At 31.1% G+C, this 23,752-nt stretch overlaps 1 protein-coding gene across 3 annotated transcripts in view; it reads right to left on the bottom strand.

The window, feature by feature from the left end:
- LOC140039990 (unconventional myosin-Va-like) overlaps window positions 1–22,992 on the bottom strand; it is a 43,924-nt gene extending 20,932 nt beyond the window's left edge. The window contains exons 1-15 of one of the 3 annotated variants that reach the window (XM_072085591.1): window positions 22,856–22,992; window positions 12,756–12,863; window positions 12,306–12,474; window positions 10,272–10,416; window positions 9,550–9,706; window positions 7,822–8,047; window positions 6,716–6,823; window positions 5,769–5,875; window positions 3,462–3,593; window positions 2,932–3,065; window positions 2,718–2,799; window positions 2,258–2,398; window positions 1,524–1,733; window positions 987–1,115; window positions 117–170 (exon numbers count right to left, since the gene is read on the bottom strand). In XM_072085591.1, the coding sequence (XP_071941692.1) occupies window positions 117–170; window positions 987–1,115; window positions 1,524–1,733; window positions 2,258–2,398; window positions 2,718–2,799; window positions 2,932–3,065; window positions 3,462–3,593; window positions 5,769–5,875; window positions 6,716–6,823; window positions 7,822–8,047; window positions 9,550–9,706; window positions 10,272–10,416; window positions 12,306–12,474; window positions 12,756–12,863; window positions 22,856–22,882 (1,929 nt within the window). In that variant the 5' untranslated portion in view covers window positions 22,883–22,992. Of the gene's footprint in view, window positions 1–116; window positions 171–986; window positions 1,116–1,523; window positions 1,734–2,257; window positions 2,399–2,717; window positions 2,800–2,931; window positions 3,066–3,461; window positions 3,594–5,768; window positions 5,876–6,715; window positions 6,824–7,821; window positions 8,048–9,549; window positions 9,707–10,271; window positions 10,417–12,305; window positions 12,475–12,755; window positions 12,864–15,105; window positions 15,732–22,855 lie in introns of those variants that run through there. The other 2 variants (XM_072085589.1, XM_072085592.1) reach the window with 2 other exon arrangements.
- Window positions 22,993–23,752: the final 760 nt, after the last annotated feature.

The following is a 23,752-nucleotide window of genomic DNA, read 5'->3' on the forward strand; positions in this document are numbered from 1 at the left end:
AAGACTAAGCTATAAAAGAATCATAGCAAACATATTATTTTTCCCGCTAACCATGATATACTGTATATGCCAATTTGTTTGCATTTTGTTTATAGGTTGTTACCATGGATACCAACCTGACTTCCGACCGATTTCTTCATTTCTTTTGATTTGCTTTTAGAATCCTGAAGCTGGAAACCACACAATTATTTAAGTAAAGTGACAAAATATTGTCACCATTCCAGAAATTAGTATTAGAACGAACTTAATTTCACTCTCTTTTTGAAATCAATTGAAAATGCTCAGTTTTAAGCTAAATACTAAGAATTCAGGTCTACTCTCAGCCTCAAAGTAAACATATTTCTTAAATGAGAAACCAATTTTGTGAAGACCTACTATTACAAATCATTTTGTCTTTTAGTTACGTCATTATGCATTGAGATCAATTACTGCTCCAAAAATGTGGTTTTTTTTATTTTGCAGGAATACTTAATTATATGATTCTTTGCTAGCATACAAATACAATATGACAATGATAAAATGTAGGATAAAGGATACCAAATAAAATAAATTTAATATTTAAACAAAAATGAGAAAAGTATTATTAATAAAATGCATAACATTGGGAATTGCAAATAAACAAATGGTTTTAAAAAATTATGAGAAATGAATGCATGTTAGCATATGAATACAATATGTAATCAATATAGTAATGAATGGCTGTCACTATATTGATGAATACTTGAATGTCTCATCTCTTAAGTACAGTCTTAAGTAAGATGCATATATGTTCTACCAACTTAATCTAAGACTTTTAGTATAATTTAGTCATTTGGTCATTAATTTACAGATTGTCTATGTTGGAGATTATCTGTATTGAGCAGGACGAATGTCTTTAATCCGATGAGCCGAGAGATTATCTGTATTGAGCGGGACGAATGTCTTTAATCCGATGAGCCGAGAGATTATCTGTATTGAGCAGGACGAATGTCTTTATCGTCACTTACCTGGGAACCAACAGATTTTTTGAATTGTTTCTGCGTCCTCACAGCTGGGGTCATTGGTTTTATTGCAGATCTCTTTGGGTCAACTGCTTTTGTGTTCTTGTCTCTAAATAAGTCTGCTACAAACTCATACTACATAGAAAAATAAAAATCAATTTTCTAATTTATATATTGCTTTTAACAATTAGTAGATTGTCTCGAAGCAAATAAAAATTGAGATCAGAGATGAAACAGAATGTAACAAATCCCACCCCATTTTTAAAATAAAATATTCTTTATTCATCATCTTAAAAAATGAAAACATAAACACAATAAAAAAGGAAATTTAGAGATAAAAAAAGAAACACATAAAAACTTATGATGAGCTTGATAAATATTGTCCTTCAAAACTACGAGAAATTATATATATTATATGTCTTACTCAGTTAAAAAAACAACTATCTTTACAAAAATCTTAATTTTACTGAGTAGAAAAAACACCAAAAAAATGGATTCAAAAATATTACTGTCCTTCTATCGTAATCCAATGTATAATATTACCTGACTTGCACGGAGAATATTGAGATGTTCATCATTGACGTTGTCCCTATTCTTTTCCACAAAGCCTTCTGCTGTGTATTCAACCTTGTCAGCAAAATGATGCACAACGTACGAACTGTTAGACGTTCTAGGCTTCGTGAAATGCTTGGATTTGTTAACATGTTGAGAGTATAATTTCTGACACCAGTTGTCATCATTGCCTTTAGGTACCTGAAAATAAACAGATGTTTTTTTATGTGTTTGCTTATTTCAAATCTATTGATATAAGTTACAATCAATTTAGCCTTATTTTAGTAGTTAAACCAACTCTAATTTAACTTCTCTTGTGTCCATTTTTTTGTCTTTTACGTATGATATTGATAAGCATTATTTACAATATAATTATTTTATTGGTTAAACCAACTCAAATGTAACTCTTGTATCCAGTTATGTGCTTTTAAGGCAATAACTAAAATATGCCATGTTTGTTGCTAAATCGTATTGATGTAATTGTTCTTAATTGAATAATTTATAATATAGCCATTTACTATGACAATTGTAATGTTAATTTTAGCACCAACATGATTAATTCAAATGTATTTTAGTGTAAAATTCAGATGAAATAATACAAGGGTTTCTCCAAAAGAGACAGAAAATTGTGTTTTGTCTATTTTTTTTTTAATTTACTCGTATGAGTATATAATTAATTAAAATGTATTTTAGTATAAATTGTAATCTTTTTCAATGGCACCTACCATGCATTCCTCATCCAACAGATCCAGTATTCCCAGTTTGTTTTCAATAAGATCTATACATGGCTGGTTGTCATAAAAATCAATCATGTTCCATTCTATTTTCTCACGGATATATTCCTCTTGCTCCAATTTGAAAACATGCTAAAAGGGATATTGAAATAAAGGTAAAATAAATATCATGGTTTTAACTATACAAAGCAAAGTGAATTTCCATTTTAAATGGACCAATAAAATTTCTTGAGTGGTTGCATCTAAATGGAGGTACAACTAAAATAAGCAAAAAGCTAAAGAGCTTTCAGGTAACACTAATCCTTCCTCAGTACAATCACTATATTTGAAAACATTTGAAACAAATATTAAAACTTAAAATGTTGAATATTAATTTAGACTCTATTTGGAATATCCTAATATAAAGATTAAGCAATATTATTTCAGAACTTATTAAATATGTTATCGTTACCTGCGTAAATTGTTGCTGTAACTTCTCATTTGCATAATTTATGCAAAACTGCTCAAAGCTATTTATGGCAAACATTTCAAACCTACACACAAATTTAAAAGAAAAAAACAAAATTTAATATGCAATTTTGAGAATGGAGACTAGCTGTAACACCACTACAAAAAGTATTAACTCATTTCTTTAACTTTATAAATCTAGATAGAAAAGAACCTACCCATAAATATCAAGTACGCCAATAAAGTTGTGTGCTTTCGTTGTCGGTACAAGAGCTTTATTTACTTGTTTCACAATCCACTTGAATAATTGAGCATAAATGTGTTTTGCTAATGCATCACGCCCATTTAATGCCTGCAACAAATATTACAACATATTGTTAGTAGTATAGCAGGAAAATAGGCAGCTTTAGATTTGCCAATTAACAACCTAGGAGCAAGTTAGGTTATATCAATTGATGTGTCATTGGTCATCGCAAACCACCAAAACGGTCTTGAAGTGGGGACGAGGAAGCACATCCCAACTTTACAGTGACTGTGAATTGACATGACCTAGGTAGTCAGTTGTCGTAAATCAAAATTTCATAATGATGATGATGATAAAGAAGACGAAAAGAATGTATGAAAAGAGGCATGCTTTACTGTACCTCAGCGTCTGAACAGAAAGAAAACATCAACAAATAACCGATGAGAAAAAAACATAGATAGACTTGAGAAGACGAAGCAGGAGGCAATATAAACCAATGCTAACCTGTTGGTAGGGTAACGGTTTGGTCAGCACTTCTCTAACCGTCACTATCTTACGATTCACTAACCACTTTCTCATCTGACCTTCTTCAATGCCAAGTAGTTTACACAACACCCCAATATTTTCATTGTCCCTCTGAAAAACACAAACATTATTTTAAATTAAAAAATATTGCAATAAATGAAGACAAAATGTAAAAAATCTATCCTGAAGAAAGTATAGATGTTTACATGGCAGAAAATAACATAAAACAACATGCATGTTGACATTCCTCACCTACCTCAACCAATTTACCTTCATAAAAATAATAAACTATTTTCCCTCAATCTATCCTAGCAAAACAACATATTAGTCGTTGGCAATCACAGCAAACAACTGCACATCAATTTATTTTTATTTATTAAAATAATATTTGACTTGATATGTATTGATGGTGATGAAGAAATAAAATAATTTAAGTACACACTTAAGTATCAGATCACCTAGCTTATTTGTGAAGATAAAGACTGTACTAAAATTGTTGGGTGCACCTAAATCTATCTGGCAGACTGTAGGTGTTTTTATTTATGTTATTAATGTCATGCTTATGTGTATTGGTATGTTAAGCACACTGAGCTTCCGTTAAAATTCATTCTTAATTAGAATAAAATATTTCCATGGTAACATCATTGTCGTACATAATCAATGAAAGGAAATTAAAATGCAGTGAATTCAATTTATAGAAAAGTTGAATTGAGATTCATAAAACAGATTTAATATTTACATTAAGGTTTAATTCTGATTCATTACATTCAATATTAATGTCCAAAGCAAAGATAAAATGTGTAATATATGGATTAAACAATAGTACTGTAGCAACAACAAGCTATTTCAAATCAAAAATATTCCTGAAGAGACGTTGGTCACCTTTAATTCTTATCCTATAGAAATATATATGTTATATATATTATAGACTTTTATATTAATTTTTAAATAACTAAGTTGCAAAGTAAAATGTTACTACTTCAATGTAATCTATTGAAAATGTTCTGTTTTTCACTTTAAAGCATAATAAGCCAAATTCATTACATGTAAATCAAAAACATCAAATATCAAAACAAAAATGTTCTTTTTTAAAAATTGCAGATTGTACAATAAATTGTTTATAAAGGTCTCTGTGTAATGTTGCTGCGTAAACAAAACCTACAGCACTATTAGGTAGCTAAAGCCAAACATGAAGTGCTGATAATGTCATAGAATATTATAATTGAAAGTGTCAGATATTACTCTCATTAAACAATAATAAACAGTTGATTGATTGTGTGTTAATAAATACATTTCTTATGATGACAGTCTGTGAAAATGTGATGAATTCCTCTTATACTAATGTGTAAATAAAGACTCAAACATTTAAAGGTTAAACTATCATCTTGTAATGTATTATGATTTGAAATAAATGTTGTGAATTTATGTAAAAAGATTGAAAAGAAAAAAGCTCAAACTAACCTAAGAAAATGTGGCTTAAAAATGCAAATTTTATAAATCTAAAAGGTGACCAAAAAGAATGTTTTTATTGCTATCTACAAGCAAAGGAAAGGGTGATTAAAATGCAAGTAATTAGCGGGTGATTAGTGAACCACTTGCCTCCAAGAAACACCTTGTATCAGAATCCAGCTACAAATTAAAATGACATGTTTAGTTGACCTGGGTCATGATACAGAGGAAGGGCACATGCAATAAGCTTATATATTATCACTTGGGCTGGTACATTGTTACTTAGTCCATATATTCTTACCTATAGTCCATTTTTTAATTAGGCCATACATTCTTACCAGGGACGTACATTCTTATTTAATCTCTGCCTACACTATCAAACTTTATGTGACAAAAACATGTGCCGATATATGGACACAATGATGTCATATCACTAAAATATTTGGGCATATCCCACTTTGTTGTCAAACTGATAGTGTAGACAGAGCTTTAGGCCTACCATTACTCATTATCAGGGAGAATGTCACTCTGCTTTCTATCACATCCTTACTTTGTTTTTAGCATACACATTATATTCATGCCATACATAGCTTACTATAGACATGCAAGTTTATTAAGTCTGCATGCTTAAGTATGGCCAACATGCTTTCTCCATAACATGCTTCAATGTGCATTCAAAGCATAAATATAAAGACATCTAGAATGAACAATGTGCTTTCAGCATTGCAATCAATGTATTAGGCCTTTTCTTATACATTAGAAATGACTATTTAGAGCAATATTATAATACTGTTTCATATAATTGTGTTAATAGCACAATGATCATTTTATTCTCACCTCAATAGAGCTGTTATCACCTCGTTCAGGTTTCACTTCTACATTGCCGAAATGCAAAACAGCTGCTACTACACGAAATATGGACATCTGCGTTTCTTCACTTATTCCTTTAATATAATAATAAACAATTTTTAAATGTTATACTGAAGTGGCAATGGGTAATCAGTTATGCTGTATGATTTGATTTGATTTGGAAAATAATTATAAAATACATACAAAAGTAATAACATTAATTACTGACATTAAAAATAATATACAGTACATTTAGGAAAGAATTTCAAGGATAGTCCATGAGCGTTTTAGCTTATTTCCATTGGGAACCTTTTTTAATCTAAAAACAATATATATTGTTTGAGATTTTACAAATCCATAATTTTCCAAATGTTGTCTAATTTCTAGTATTTTGCAATATAACTCCACTTTTGATTACATAAAATTCACATATACAAAAAAAATCATATTTTTCTCTTCTGATAAATATTTTAGAATCAATAGTGACATTTGAGTAACTACAAATTCATCTGTTTGTATTTATAATTTGATCTTAATCTTTAATTTGATATGGTTCACTAGTTACAGAATGATTTTGCAATCAAAACTAAATGTGCCATATTACATTGCAATGTGTGTCTGCTTGTAGATCATAAGGAAATGGCTGATCATTACATATGTTTTAGATAATGACAATGAATAATAACTATGAATAGTTTTTATTCATAATAAATGTGTTCATAATAAATTGATGTACACAATGTTTCTATTAAAAACTAGGATCACATCCGATATTTGACTAGTTTTGGAATTCCCTTATTAGAAAAACTTTTAGAATCCATTACTAAGTACCAGATAAATTTTTGCATTACTGACTCAAAAAGAATTGAGAGACTTTAATTAGAAGGAGAGAAATAAAAGAAAAAAAGGAGAAAAGAAGAGAATGCTTGATTTACCAACAAGTTGAAACGCATCTCTAGTTTCTTCTAAATCATCCCTATCATTGATGCCAACCACCTCTGGAGCTTCTCCCTGATTCGTATAAAAAAATTCATCTGGATGCCCTATGAATAACAAACAGTTACAAACATTAATTTATACATAAATCATCTATTTTATATTTGTTAGTACTTGAAAATGATGTACAGTATTCAATATACAGAATAAAAGTGTTTACTATTTAGAAACTGACTGAACAACATGTTTAACTAAGTTTTAAAACAGTTGAGTACAAGAAAAATCAAGAAAACGCTACATAATTAACATTTGATTATGTTATTAATAATATCAATCAATCAAATTCATAACACTCCATAATCCTATCTTTTTTTCATTCATCATTTAACACATCAATCTGTTAAAATAATATGCATTACTAAAATTATTAATTATTAAAAATAAATTAGTAAACCTATCTCCAGGATGTTTAAAATAATTACAAAGATAAATGTTTATGCCACCATTTGAAGAATTAATTTAATCACTTCCTACAGGATATTACCATCCTTTTTTTATTCCAAATAATTCCTATGAAATAAATTCAAAGAATTCGTACAATAAAAAGGAAGTTATGCTGTCAATCAGTTGCACCAAAAATGACAAACATTATATTATTTTACTTTTGGGAGTAACTTTATTCATGTTCTGTGTTTTGTAGTTGATTAGGTTACCCATACCAAAGAACCTATAAACACAAGAATCTCTCGGCCGTCCAAAAAATCAAAACTTCTAACATTTCAAAAGGCATTGTGGGCTAGAATGTGTGACCTTGTGACTCTGACACAATACAGAGAAATCTCTCAATACTGGACACCTTTGGGTTGACCAAATATGTCAGATTTTCCGGAAAGTCTGGTATTTGGAATGTGTTTTTAATGGTAAAAATGAATTTGGGACTATTTGAACCTTGAGAAAAGTTTGGTATTTGGAAATTTCTCGTTTTCAGAGAGTCCAATATTGGGAGATTCAACAGTACAATATTTTAAATGAAAACTGAGACAGGAGATTTTTGTGTTATAGGTTCCTTGCGGAGATTCTTGTGTTATATATTCCTTGCTCATACCTAATTGAAGCTCTTGTAATTCTGGTAAATCAGAGCTGGCGCATAATTGGTAGAATATATGGTAGTTCCTTTCCTCCGATGCTTGGAACACAACTCTTGTTTTCTCCAGTAAATACGTCCTCATGTGCGCTCCAATTATGTGATGTATTTTGTTAAAACTAATCTCAACGTACTTGCCGAACCTACTACTGTTGTCGTTCCTTGTTGTCTTGGCGTTTCCAATTGACTACAATATAATAATTTTATTTAATTCAATTTGTTAATTTATCTATTTGAAATACTGTACAGTAGAATCCATATTAAGAGGACACTTTCAGGACCCAATAAATTATCCTAATATTAGGGGTGACCCCTAAATACAGGGTTGGCTGTAGTGTTAAAACATTGGCTATCGTTTATTTCCCTAAAAATTGTACTGAATAGGAGTGTCCCAACTGTAATGTATAAAAATACATACAATAACATTACTATACAAAGAAAAAGTAAACTGATTGCAAGATTTAAAAACAAAATGACTTGATACTTAAGATGACATTAAACGTAATGCTGCTGTGATTAAATTATTTCTACTTGTTTCAAATATATTAGAAGACAAAGATATTCCACTTCAATGCAATAATCACGCAGACAGTCCAGATACTATAAATCACGTTTTATAGATAGCAGTTTATGTTTAATTTCTAGAAATCCAAATCATTACTGTATATAGCATCTGAATCGTGTTTAACTAATGTAGTCATTATGTTGATTTTATGTTATTGTCATTGGTCATATGTAATCTTTAAATTAAGATATATTAAGGAGTATCACGTATGTTTTTGAATGTAATTTTTTTTTTAATATTTGAGATTAATTTCTTCTATTGATGCTCAGTATTTCTAGAATTCTGTAGCTTCACAAGCTAATCGCCTCAGCAGTCTCGGCGGGTACAGCAGTATAGAATACTGTAGCTTCACAAGCTAATCGCCTCAGCAGTCTCAGCGGGTACAGCAGTATAGAATACTGGCTATATAATAAAGGGTTTTCCCCCAATTAACAGAAGCAGAAGTTGAATATATTTATCATTTTCGCTGTTGTTAGTGAAAGCAAGCAAAACCATATTGAGGATAATTGCCCTAGGCTAGTTGTACTATGATGCAGTTCAAAAACAAACCTAATTCACATATTAAATTCTCGTTTACATACTGCAGTAAATAAACACTAAATTTACAAAACAATGTATACATTTCTGAGTACATAGGTAATTGTTCTTTTGATGAAAAGGTTTTATCTTGTCTTTTCTATGCCCATTGATTTGATTCTAGCAATGATATTAAAATTATTCTGAAATAATTTAATTTAATTTTTACATAATTTTACCAACTACAAAGTTAAGCTTTGTCTACACTAAAAAAGAATGTGATGTGCCCAAATAAGGTGGTGATATGCTCAAATAAGATAGTGATATGACATCATCATGTCCATATATGGGCACATCACATATTTTTTCACATAAAGTTTGATAGTGTAGACAGACACATAGGTATATTTGTTAGATAATTTGACTAACTCGTCTAAATTGTACTGAATACTCATTGAGCTCAAAGCTAACTCTAGCCATCAGTGCAAGTTCAGTAATATAAATATTCTGGTTTTGTGTCCACTCGTAAAATAAACTTGGAGCTAATTAAATATTCAGTAAAATTATGTTAGTGTTGGGCAAAGAATCTCTCAATACATCAATCATACCTCCATGATAGGATTAGACGCCAATACTTTCTTTTCAACTTGCGTTTCTTCATATGATCCTCCGACTGTTGCAAAATATCGCATTGCATATTTTGCAGACACAGTTTTTCCAGCACCACTCTCCCCACTAACAATAATGGACTGGTCCTGTTCAAACCTGTGAAACACAAACAAGTGACATAATCATTAACTATAATAAAGTTTTAGTTGTAATATTTTAGACCGGTCGGATTATGCCCATAATGAATCTTAAAATCCTTTACATGTTGATACAGTTATAGTACAGTCTTAACACTACATTTTAGGGCTGGCAGTCCAACTAGCAAGTTTAATATTCCAAATTCAATTTTAATACTGTACAGTAGTAGGAAATCAGGAAGAAATGTAGTACAAATTTGGAACCTTTTGATTTTTGGGGGGAAAGTTTCTGGCACAGGGAGTGTACTTATATACTTCTTGTATAATGTGATACTCCCCTTTCCCAACACCCTGAATTAACATATGTACTACTCATGAGAATTATTGTATTGTACTATGTGAAATGTGGTAGTGATCAGTATGGAGGGCACAAAGTGACAAAAAAATGCTTTCCAGATTCATTTATTCTACAGTTTCTGGCACAAGGAGATATTTATTAGATGTTTATGTCAAAAGGACTTTAATCAACCTGTTATAAATATCACGTGCAACATTGTTAGTGTTACATTACTAATTAAAAGTACCTGGATAATCGCTTAAATGCTTCTTCAGCGACAGCAAATATATGTGGGTCCATACCAGCCATATCCTGGCTATGGTACGCATTGATGACATCTTCGCCATATAGAGGGAGCTGTTCATACGGATTGATTGCGACAAGCACAATACCTGAAAAAAAAAAATTGGATTAATCCAATTATCCAGTATTATTATCAGTAATTATGTTTTTACTCAATATTTTAATTATTTAATTTTATTATTTAAGGATATTTATAGAGGGTGACCCTTCCAGTTCCCTCACAGGGAAGCTGATATTCAGGACCCCTCTTTATTATCCAGGGACCCTTTATAATAACTAGGGACCCTATTTATCTCCACAACTCTACATTAATTTGTCTCTAACTCCCTAGTTTGTCTCCTTCTTTCTCCCTGTTGTCTGACCTTTCTATGACCTTATAGTGCAAGTCACATAAACTTTAACCAATATAATGATTTACACTAGAATAAAACTAACTTGAAAACAAGAAAAGTACACAATACAAATTGATTAATTGCAACCAGTATAAAGCATGAAAAATGTCTTTAAAAATTACATTCATTTAGGTAGACAAACAGTCTCTGTATATTAGTCATAAGCAAATGTTGTTTAATATTTGTGTCATTATCCAACCATCAGAGGTGATACAACAGGTTAATGACAATTGCCATAAAATGCATGAATTCATAATGCACAGATTATAATGCTTTGCTTAGCTAAAAATATTGCAGCAAAACATAAACATTTAAACAAATGGTTACTGTATATATCTTGTTTATAATCAATAAGAAAGAATTTAAAAAACCAAACTAAATTGAGGCCATTTTTAAACATATTATTATTAACAACAATGTAATTCTGTGCATTACAATTAGTTTTGTTTATAATACATTAAAATGAATCAAATCTGAGAGATAAAATCCAATTCCACTGTCTATAACATTGATTATATGAAGTTCAAAGGATTAAATAAAACTTTATAAAGCTTTGTGACGCAAGATTATGGAATGTTTTTTAAGATTGTCTGAGTAAATGCGCTGCTAATAATATTTACTGTAAAATTCTTTTCATGTTAACATAAATGTATGACGATGATATCAATACATTTCAAATATGGAGATTCAAATGTGATTTACATTATAGAAATATTACATACAACATGATTGTGTAGCGCAATTAGTAAAATAAGGATGGCATTCCTGTTTATGATGTTATAATCTATGTCGTTAATGTAATATATGTACAGTACAGTATACTAGTAATAGACATGAAATATAATAAATAATTCCATCCTCTGGATTTGATGATTGCTGATGAGCAGTTTATCATTGACATCATTAATTCAAACTTGTTACATTTGTTTGTTTCATGAAATATTATCAATTAAAATTATTCATAGCATTTGTTGGTACTCTCTTCACAAGTGTGCAGCAACTTACAGGTGTTATACTGTAACATTCTTTTCATGTCAACAGGTATACAAGCACTGGTCTTAATGCTTAACTTGTACTATACTTGTTTCAGTGTATTTTACTTCTTCAGTTTACAGCTAGCTTTATAAATAGATGGTAGATTATTTAAGCTACGTTTACTATGAAAATATAATGTTTCAGAATAGACTAACTCATTCCCGAACCAGAACAAAAACGTACTGTAGGTGGGGTTCTCCTGCCACTGGAACAAATTCAGGCTTAATGTGAACAGAGCCTTAAAGCTTGAAAGACAACCAAACCATATCCAGGCTTAATGTGAACAGAGCCTTAAAGCTTGAAAGACAACCAAACCAAATCCAGGCTTAATGTGAACAGAGCCTTAAAGCTCGAAAGACAACCAAACCATATCCAGGCTTAATGTGAACAGAGCCTTAAAGCTTGAAAGACAACCAAACCCTATCCAGGCTTAATGTGAACAGAGCCTTAAAGCTTGAAAGACAACCAAACCATGGTGCTATCAACCCAAAATGGATCAAGAAATGAAACAATTGGAATACTACATGTTGTTACTATAATAATTGACTTACCACAGTACGTATAGATTGCTCTATTTTGAATAAACCTCACGTTCAAGTTGTATAGTACTGCAGGTTCATGTAAATAACTAAGCGATGTTAAATCATTTTCACCGATAAGTATTTCAGGGTTACGCAACGGGGGCATGGCATCTTTAGTTTTAATCTTGATGGTTCTTTCCTATGGAATAAATAATCATTTACATCTTTATATTACTTTTAATAACAATAAAAACTCTCTAGATATTGAAGAGCTCCTATAAAATGCTTTTAATTTTGCCATTAATAAATATCCATGATTCTTTACGACCGTTACTGTTATATAATTTAATTATGATTTTGACTGAAGAGCTCTATAGTTTTTAAGGTATTATGTATGAAAAGTCTACTGTATCTTGTGCCTAAAAAACATGGATAAACCGACATAGGCCCTTTACCATATGAGGAGACATAAAAACTTACTTGTCCATCTTCCAGTTCAACTTCTACATTTTGCCCTTCTTTGTAGTCTTTAGTCAATGTGCCACCAATCCATACTTCTTCTGGGTCTCGTATCCACACCCGAGCACCCTAAAATAATCATAGCAAAACATTCAATTATTCTGACAAAACTATTAACATATGTTATTGTTAAATAATAATAAAATAATTGCTTACATAGCGCTTTTCCCCGTTGATCAAAGCGCTTCACATAAAGAAGTTTAACAACAATTTAGATACACTAATGTATTTAACAAAGTAACACAATCTGCTTATTACAGCTATAGCTAATTAGAGAGTTGTATGGCGTAATGGTAAGGGATCTGACTAGCATGTGAGATACATGGTTTGTCTCTGTGCTATTGCTTACTGTATACTGTATATTTGAGATAATGAGATAATCTCTCATTGCGTCATTCTTCGGATGGGAATTAAAGTTGTTGATCCCATGTATATACATTGCATATGCACGATGAACTTGACACACTATTAAAACAAGTAGAGAATTGTCTCACAGTGAACTAATCCATCTACTGTAGGACTTGTCCCTGATAGAACAGTGTTGTAATGAAGAGGTCTTTCAATACAAATGTAATCTTGTTCCAAATTTGATCATATAAACGTGTAAAAGAATTAATTACAAGATATAGTACCAACCATTTTAACTTATTTAATGGTTGTCAAACGTGAACACTGAAATCCATTAATATTTATAGTGCCTTGGACATTATATTGTTTAATCTACAGTACCATTTAAAATGGTGTTAATATTATAATATAGATATCCTTCTATCATCAAGGATTCAATGACCTTTGTTTCTGTACTAAGAAACATAACGTTTATCGGCTATTATTAATGTTTCAAGGCAGACAGGAGTAGGAGTTTTATTTCAGATTGAATTGAAAGAAAAACAACAGTAATGTTGCAATATAGAAACCATTTTTCTGAGACTATTGATAGACTATTTCATACAGCTACTGTACAGTACATAGTACTGCAGTAGTGATTTGCACAACTAGAGTAGTAGTACAGACTAGTACATGAATTGGTTCTAAAATTGAGAACAAATCAGCATTTCACACTACATGATGGCTGGCAAACATGACTTCATTGCGCTAGATGTAAAAATACATATTTTTATTAAGAACATACAGTAGTCATTTTTCATTTAAAGGAGACATACACAAGAGACTGCATGAACTATGTACTCACTCTCTTAGGAATAGTCTTAAATGTTTCTGGTATCCTAATTTACATAATTCAATTTTCATATCATCTCTTGGGTCTTAATACTTTTTAATGTTTGTAGTACTGTAGACTGTTTATTTATAATCAGTATTAAAATTTACATAATTCAACTACATTATTTACTATTTTAATATACCAAACATTTGTGGTATGTCAAAAGGGTTTTTACAATAAAATCAGAAATCTTGTCTATCTAACACAATTACTATCACTATACAATCAGCAGTCATCCTATTTATATTCATTCAAATATATCACAATGGATACTGAAAGTAGGTATAGTTACTATAATAGCTGAGGACTGGTTAAATGCTGTTTGCTATGCTAAAGCAAACCAGGCAAGCTAAATCACAGTATACAATCCAATAGTACTGTATCCAACAGAGATAAAATGTTTTCCAAATAGCAGAGAGCCTGATGTATTTCTGATCCTAAACACAAGTTTATTAAATGTCAACTTGAGAATGTAGTGATAGGTTAAAATGTTCAATAATCCCAAGACTGCTATCAAATGCTGACACAGGTCTCCAGTACAAATGATAGGCTATTATTAATGATTGTACTCACTCCAACATAATATCAATCTGTGCTTTGTTGCGTCGGGCATGTGGACTCTTAGTCGAGAATCCTGGTGGCACCACTAATAACAATTAGTACAAATAATCTTGTATTAAAGAAGGAATGCAAGATTTTTCTGAGTCGCAGTGGTGATGAATCCAGGAATTTGAAAAGACAAGGTTAGGGGGAGCGGGGTGCAAGTTGTGTACAAGTTGTGTGCAGGGATTAAAAATGGTAAAATAAAGTTCATTGGAAATGTATTGCCATTGTATCCACATACGTGTTTGCACTCATCATATGGCTCCAAGACCTAGGATTTTTTCTGTAATAGTTTCATGTAAAGCTAGTTCTCATTTAGAAACTACTATATGCTGGAATGATTGCTACAATACTGTTTAATAAAAGCATTGATAGACAAAAAACCTAGACACAACTACACTCTTAATTTCTATTCAAGAAACTAAAAAAAAACAGCCTGCTCCCTTTCTTTGAAATCAAAAGATTATGGCTGGATTGCAAACTTACTTTAACATAAATCTCTAAATCAATCGGCATGTAGTTAAAGCGATTCTGCCAATCAACAGCCATATTTCCAAATGTTGACTACACCGGTATAAAGTGATAACATGTCTTTGCTGATGCTTAAATCCAAAATGATTCACACACAAAAAATCACAAAGTTTTATGCATTCACTGAAATATTCATTGCTATTGTGTCCATTATTGTACAGCCAAAATGCAAAGTAAATATCGTAATTTTCCAAAAAAATCTTCTACCGTGACCCAATTATTACTTGCGACATAAAACACACTTTACACAAAACAACTTAAAAGTAGAATCAAAGCATTGAGTGAAAAATGCAGACTTTGAGAGGACCATATGGAGAAGTGCCGGGAATAATAGGAGTGTTCCTGCTGATGATACAACAGCCAATGAGAGCTATTAATAATCAGATGACTAAATTTAACGTGATTATATAAACGTTAGCATCGTGCCTTTATTTTGGTACTGACAACTGAGACGGGCCTACCAGCTTAATTTCCATCACGTAAACAAGGTCCTTATGAATATTCATTTTTGTGGTGTTATTAGCACGAACAGATCTCACATTTCACAGACTGATAAAAATGGTGGAAACACTTAGGAGATGAGGGTAGGTTTACATTGTAATTAGTAGTATACAGTAGATAACCACAATTTAGTATTACAGGTGTAGATAACCACAAGGTAGTATTAGAAGAGTCCTACTTTTTAATAATAGTATTTTGTACTCTAATAGTAGCTTTAATCATACTAGATACTACTAATAGGTTATTATTGGTGAGTGGTTTTCTTATTAACCCTGAAATTATGCTGTGAAACAACTTATGTATTTAAAAATGAGGTCACAATATTCATAATTACAGTATCTCTATTATTATAATAATATTCTGTAGTTGCTTGTAGTTTGTGCTACACTAGGCAGGTAGAGTCACCCAACCAATTAAGGGTCTTCATTCTATTGTATCACAGCACTTAACCAACTGTAGTAGAACTAATTTTGTATTTAAAAATATACTTTGAGACAAGCCCTATTTTAGATCCTTATCTTATGATCTATGGTACATGCATTGTAAAACCATGATGAATAAATGTTGAATAAATGAAAAAACTGAGTTGCACACTTATTTACAGGTACAGTATGCTTAGGACTGTTGGCACCAATTTGAGACCAGACATTTTTCTTAATGAGGTGCTTAAGATTGAACACAAGAATCAATTGAAATACATTAGCATAATATCAGATACGCTGATGTGGCAGGTAGGCTAAGTACACAGATGGACAGTAGTTGCTAACTGTCTTATCTTACTCATAACAATACAAAATCAGATAAGAATGACTGTGTACACTTCTACCAGAGTGAACCCACATACAAACTGCATCCATGTTGATACATTGTTTGAGTTCATGTCATTACAATGTGTTGGCTACATATAGTATATGTTATATGTTTTGTCAAATAGAGAACACTGTAGTCATATCACAACAAATTATGAGTAAACAAAGGCCATCGCCTACTACAAGATGGTAGAAAGGAAGGGTGCGAAAAAAGGGTCCCTTCAACAAAGTAGCTCTTGACAAAAATTAAAAATGTCTGGTTTTGAAATTTATAGATACAATGTAAAATTGACAGCACTGCAGTGACCATAGTCCACTATGCACAGGTGTCTATCTTTATGCTAAATAGACTTTTCATTTGAAACATATTTTATAAAACTTCCTTACTACCACCAGTATAAACTACATTTTCACGCTGCTGCTCTAGCCCGCTACGTCCCATTAGGACTACTCAATCAGAAGCTAAAGCAAGCAGCAGTTATAGTTCTAAGGACAGACAGGTTTGTGAAAATGGAAACTCCACTATAATTTATTGATTCCAGCTGCTACAGTAGACCCAAAAAACGTCTGGGAAAGAGTCTATTAGGACCTGTCATGCTAAAATTACAAATCCCTAAGCATTTCTGGTATATTCACTGTCAGATATTCATTGAATTATTATCGAAACAGTCCATTAAAGTTTGTGTTTGTAATAGGATACTTCACAATTGAAATATCTAGGGTGATGAAGTGACCCCAGCTTTGACCTTAGCAATAAAATTAACTAAAGTGACAGAAATTGAGTATTCACTTCTGTAACAAAAAAATAATATTTATTCACATATAAAAAAAGAAAAGAAACCCAAAAACCATTGTCTGACAGACAATTTAAGTATTTGTTGCTTTAAATTACATTTTTTTCAGGTAAAATAACTATTATGTGACAATAAAATGATACATTCAAAAACATTTAAAATAAAAAATATTTATCAATAAGCGAGCAGCGTTTTTTGTAAGAAATATTTCTTGTTATACTGTACAACTAATAGTACAGTGGATTGTTACTCAATAAGCTAAAGTCCCCAAAGGTTTAACAATATCATAAATTATGTTTTAGGGAAATCAGAAAAGAACCACCTGAACGTGAATATGTTGGGTATTGGTTTAGAAATTCATGGTAGAGCAGTATAACTAAAACTTTGACCTTTGACTTTGTCATTTCATAACACTCAGTTGTTTGCTTAATCAAGCATACAAATAAGGCGATAAGTTCATATCCTACAAATATTACAATTATTTATTATGATATCTCATACTCTCATTAGTACTGTATAAATTAAATCATGCTAAAAGCTTATTAATGCAGAATAAACTTGCTAAAATTACCAAATTATTAAGTTAAAAGACTCAATTAGATTTTAAAGTCCAAGTACAATACTACAGTATAGTATAGTTTTGGATTTAATTTGTCGTTTTTAAACAATATCATTTAATTAATTAAAGTACAATATTTTAAAATTGTACTACGGTAAATTATATTTATATCTATAAACATACATTAAATTACATTTAAATCAATAACTTTCCCCAATATTGTTTATTATAATAATTTAACATCAATAATTGACATTTAATCAAGGATTCACAATATTGATTACATCGTGTTTCAGCCTATAGTAGCTGAGAGAATTTCAAGATATTGTACAGTAGTAATATATCATAGCTTATACAACATTAACCCACTCATTAACTAGATCATTATTTAATGTCAAGATAAACAAATTTGTAAATAGAACAAATGAGAAGAGAGAATATTTTTAATCTTTGTGATAATTATATTCAATAGAATAATCCAAATGAAAGTCATTGAATAGTCTTTGTGATAATTATATTCAATAGAATAATCCAAATGAAAGTAATTGAATAGTCTTTTACTGGATGTATAGTTACCCACTTCTAAACTGCAAATGTGGACTATTTAAAATAAATATACACACCTACAGTGTCTGGCTCATTACCGTGAGAGAATGGCTAAGATTTTGGATTTGTTGTTATACACTAACATTTTTAAAATCATGCATTTATTTCGGATTACAAATCTAGCAATATTTTTATGATAATTTCATTTTCCATAATGTATGTTGTTAACATTCATGTAACCACAATACAATTATAGGAAATACTACCTAATTCCTAACAATTCATCAAGTTTCACCTTTGGTCCAACCAAGCATTCAATTAGAATTCCAACGGCCTGACACACTGTGTTCATATAGAATAGTCTAAACGCATGACTGGTGTAGAAAACAAAGAATAGTATTTACAGAATAGCGACTTTCATGAGAAACAACTTGTAGGTCTAATGATCAGAACAAGGTCATTGCCTAATAAAGGTATGGTTCGTTATTACGCCTTAATAAATAGTGTCACTGAACAGACAAAATTATTAAATTAAATTAAAAATCAGGGTTCTTAAAATCTTTTTAAAATAACAAGTAGATCATACCGATTACTAATACTATACTGTACAGTACATACCATATTGCTTGTCCACAATAAATCAATATAAACCAGTGGCGGAGGGGGCTTCGTGGTTCAAATGAACCACCCCAAATATTATACCATAGGCCTAGCTTGTACACCTACACCCCATACGACACAGTACACTGGTTGTAGACATATAACAGTATAATGTTTTATAATATCATATTCTAACTAAATCATACACTTGATGACACTAGAGAGAACAATTTGTGTTTCATAACAAAACACCTTAAACGTTTTTTAAACATCCAATCAATAAATTATGTTCAAATGATATTGCTGTACAGTAGCTTGACAACATAAATCAGACTAATAAAAACACCAATTAAAACAAATGGATTCAGCACCATAATCTAACAATTAAATCAATCTAACGCCCTGGGTCTGAACAGGGCCTTAGTTTGAATATCAAATATTGACAAAGGTTACATAATTTGAGATATCAGTGCTGTACCGCAGGGTTCATAGCCCTCAAGAGTTATGACCAGCATCCCCAGAAAACTGGCTAATTAACCATTCCTTAGTTTTTAACTGTTGTTCGTCTGGATTTAGCGGGGCTTTGTAGGCAGTCAAATTTGTAGGGTACACACCGGTCCTTCGTGATTGTGTAGTGACCTTTCACATAAACAATAGATTTATTAGAATTCTATGCAAATCATACTATGTTCACGCAAAATTTAAATTGGTATGCGGTTCAGTTTCCATGAACGGCTGACTCAAAGATCTTCTGGTTTTCTGGTGCTAGCACCACGATCAAGCTGCTTACAAATTTTGTAAATGTACCCACAGAGGATCAGGCAAAGGCACAGTGTGTATTCCCAACTGATCTATCACTCTGTATACTGTATGATGCTGGACCACCCTGTATCATCAATAATATTAATAATAATTGATCCTAAATAGGAGCTATCATATAAATATTGGCTTCTTTCATCAATACTTTGACATTCAAAACCAATAGTTTACTAATATCCAATATAAACTGCTGTTATACTAAAATAAATGATTGTTTTAATCGGTGTAGTAATTAGACAATCTAGAATACAAAGTGGTTTGATTAATGCTTTCACTTTTCATCTCATTATTTTACAGCAGACATTCTATTAAAGATAAAAACAATTACCTACATAAACTGTATATTACTGTGAAGTGTGATGGATGTGATCTTTGTGTCATCAAAGATAAAAACAATTACCTACATACTGTATATTACTCTAATGGATGTGATCTTTGTGTCATCAAAGAGAAAAACAATTACCTACATACTGTATATTACTCTGATGAATGTGATCTTTGTGTCATCAAAGATAAAAACAATTACCTACATACTGTATATTACTCTGATGGATGTGATCTTTGTGTCATCAAAGATAAAAACAATTACCTACATACTGTACTGTATATTACTCTGATGGATGTGATCTTTGTGTTCATGTTGGCTATACAAAATTATTCATTAAGATACATTCTGATATTAAACTTTTTTTCTTGCTTGTTATATTATACCATGGAGAAATCCTAACTTATTTCTCCATGATTATACAGTAGTATTTTAAGATTTTAACATTTATATCGTGTTAAATTGTGTCATCACTTTATATTACTCGTGGTACAGTATTACAGAATGTTTGTATTTAGTGTACAGTATACATGTAATAGCTATTTCTGATAATTTCTACCAAGCAAATTATTGATAGATAAAGATAAATTGTGATATTAATTAAACTTTTTTTCTTGCTTGTTTCAATATTTATACTATACAGTTAGTATTTTAAGATTTTAAAATTTATGTCGTACATTGATTAATTGATTTAAAAAAAAGTATATTATTATTATACAGGCGATTGGCATTTTGACCTCAAACAGGCTTTAGTTATTGACATTTCTGACTTAAAATATCTGATTTATATTGGTGTAGTCATTTTTAATTCATTAATTAATTTCATGAACATACATTTGATACATGTCATTAAATGCGGAGAGAAACCTGAATTCACGATTTCTACAGGAAATTCAATTGCTTCGTTAGTAACATGGTGTATAGTTTCTGAACAGCTGCTGATCAGGTTCTAACAATGTTTTGGTTTGTCACGAGAAAGGAAATAAAAACACCTAAAAAAACACATTTTATAACACCTTATTACAATAATCAGTATTCATAAAAACTAATGAATAAGAAGTACAATCACTATTGTTTGTTAGTAAACAATGGTAGATTTCTGTAAAAAATTAGTAAAGAATGAATTATTCATAACACTTAGTAACCAATACATAAATCCTTGATTTGCCAAGCCTATTCAGAATTTTTCACCAATAGGAAAGTGGGATTAGGGAGACAAAGGGTGGTCTCCATACATCAAAACCACACAAATCTTCTATCATGGTATTTTCTGTAGAAAATACAAGTACAATAAAAATTTCTATTTGGTGATAGACCAGTTATTGTGTCTAACAAGGAGTTTATCTGATACAAGTATTGTTAATACAAGGACTTTTAACCGAGGACTTATGCCGGCCGGTATAGTGGTTTCATAGGGCTTGTTCTTAACTTACAGTTTAGCAAGTATTTTATAACCATAAAGTTAAAAACAACATGATTATAAATGTTCAATTGGTTTTGGATTCATGAATTAGTAATTCTTTTCGCAAATTTTTTTAAAAGAATTACAACTTCATTAAAAATAACTAACAAGTACAAATCTGTAACCCTGTGCTGTCAGGAACTGCAATATAGCATTTTTCATTCAAAAGCCAAAATACGAATTATGAACTTAATCTTTGCAATAATTTAATACTTTTACTATGACTTTATAGCGTTCTCTTTTCTTATAATAATATATTAATAATGATATTACAACAACAATGCAAGGAAACCACACCTTCAAATGATGACAAAAGGAGAGAAATAATAATAATCCATCATGATATCAAATGAGTCACTATGTGTATAGTAGTACACATCACAATAACTGCTATTAAGACATTAAAATAAATATAAAGTATGTTGGGGATTAAATATTAACATTGGATGTCTGTCTTTTGACTATTAACTTTTGAATAAAATTTCAATATTTGTTTATGTGTGGGTACAGTATATCAATATTTTGATTCAACAATTTAAAATAAAGAAATTTTATTGAGTAAATATGGAAGAATTTTGTATACATGTACTTTGAAAAATCATCAATGTTTTGTTGCTTATGATTTAAAAAATACAGTTATTATAAACTGCTATAAATACAAGATTTAACATATTAATTATTACATATGTAATACAAAATATGACATTATTATTTGTAATTTGATACTCTGTGCATAAGTACTCATCTCAGAAATAAAAAGTTAGTAGGGCCTACTTAACTACACTAAAGTAGTAGTAGTTAGTAGGCCTAGGAATCCTAACTAACCTAGGCCAGGTTACAGGTGGTAGTGGTCGTAGTAGTAGTATGCCTAGGGAATTCTGCTGAGTGCTACTATTTATTTATTAGAAAGAAAATGGAACTGCCCACCCAGCTACTAGGAATCCACCGCCGCTACTAGTACTAAACTAAGTACTACTATTATTACTAATACTAGCTACGACTGTCATCAGCAAAATTCGAGGACCACAATTTTAAAATTAAAACAAAATTCAAATCCTACAATACAAGTTACCTAGCTGAAAACACTGTACGTTTAGGTTGATATATTCCTAGGCCATGGTCAAGGATTTTACATGCTTCTATGCCCAATTTGTGTTAGGCACGGTGGTTGATCTGCTGCTTGGTGGGCGTAACCTAGGCCACAGGCTTCGACAGTCCCTTCAACAGTGGCCTAGCTATACTCAATCGAAAAGGCGGAAGCAATTAAGAAACTTCCTCCCAATCACTCACCTTGCTGTAAAGTTCTTCTGTAGACATCCTTCCTGAATATCTTCAGTCTAGGATAGTGTCATGATATATTCGAATTGAGGAAAATCCAACTAAATGATAGTATAAAAACGATCAGTCAATGATTGGCTTCTTTCATCCTTCCAATCTAGCAGCAGCTGATGAGTGAAAATCTCTCGGTGGTTGCGCCGTCGCAGCGCACCCAACTTTTTCGATACACAACAGCTGATTTGCTTCTTGCTTGCCAAATCCGCGAAATTATTGAAATTTAATAAGTACTGTTATTTTTTTTATGTCATTATTTCTTGATTTGAGATCCAACTAAAATTGTCTAAATTTCATATAAATAATAATTAATACAGTATCAACCTTTTTTAAAACACCGGTTTTTGTAAAATCATCCCTTTTTTGGAATAATATGCAAGGATAGGAGGCGTTTTCTATGTAAAAGGCACCGCCACGATTGCAGAAAAAAATAGCGTTTTCTTCTATGTCAAAGGCACCGCCACGATTGCAGAAAAGAATACATAAACTAAATACAGTAGTAAATACAGTACTTTCGATGAGCTATATTATATAGTGCAAAAAAGACAACCGATTTGCGTTTTCTGACAAGCAAAAAAAAATCATAAATATCGTAAAAGTTTTTAACGACACGTGGATAAATAAAAGGAATTCCCCAAACTATGATCTGAACATGCGCGCGTGTGCGTATAACTGCGCCGCGCGCAAACGCGAGGGAATTCTCTTAGGACGTCTACTACTACTAGAACTCTGAAATAGGTAGGAAGCAAGATCCAGTAGTCGGTGGAAGTATTGCTAAAATAAGTACACTGGGCTACTTATTTTATTTTATCTATGGTGTAAGTATGCCAAGTGCCATCCATTTTAAGCTTGGAA

The sequence above is a fragment of the Antedon mediterranea genome, chromosome 2 (genome assembly GCF_964355755.1).
Source record: "Antedon mediterranea chromosome 2, ecAntMedi1.1, whole genome shotgun sequence".
In the NCBI taxonomy this organism is placed as follows: Eukaryota; Metazoa; Echinodermata; class Crinoidea; order Comatulida; family Antedonidae; genus Antedon; species Antedon mediterranea.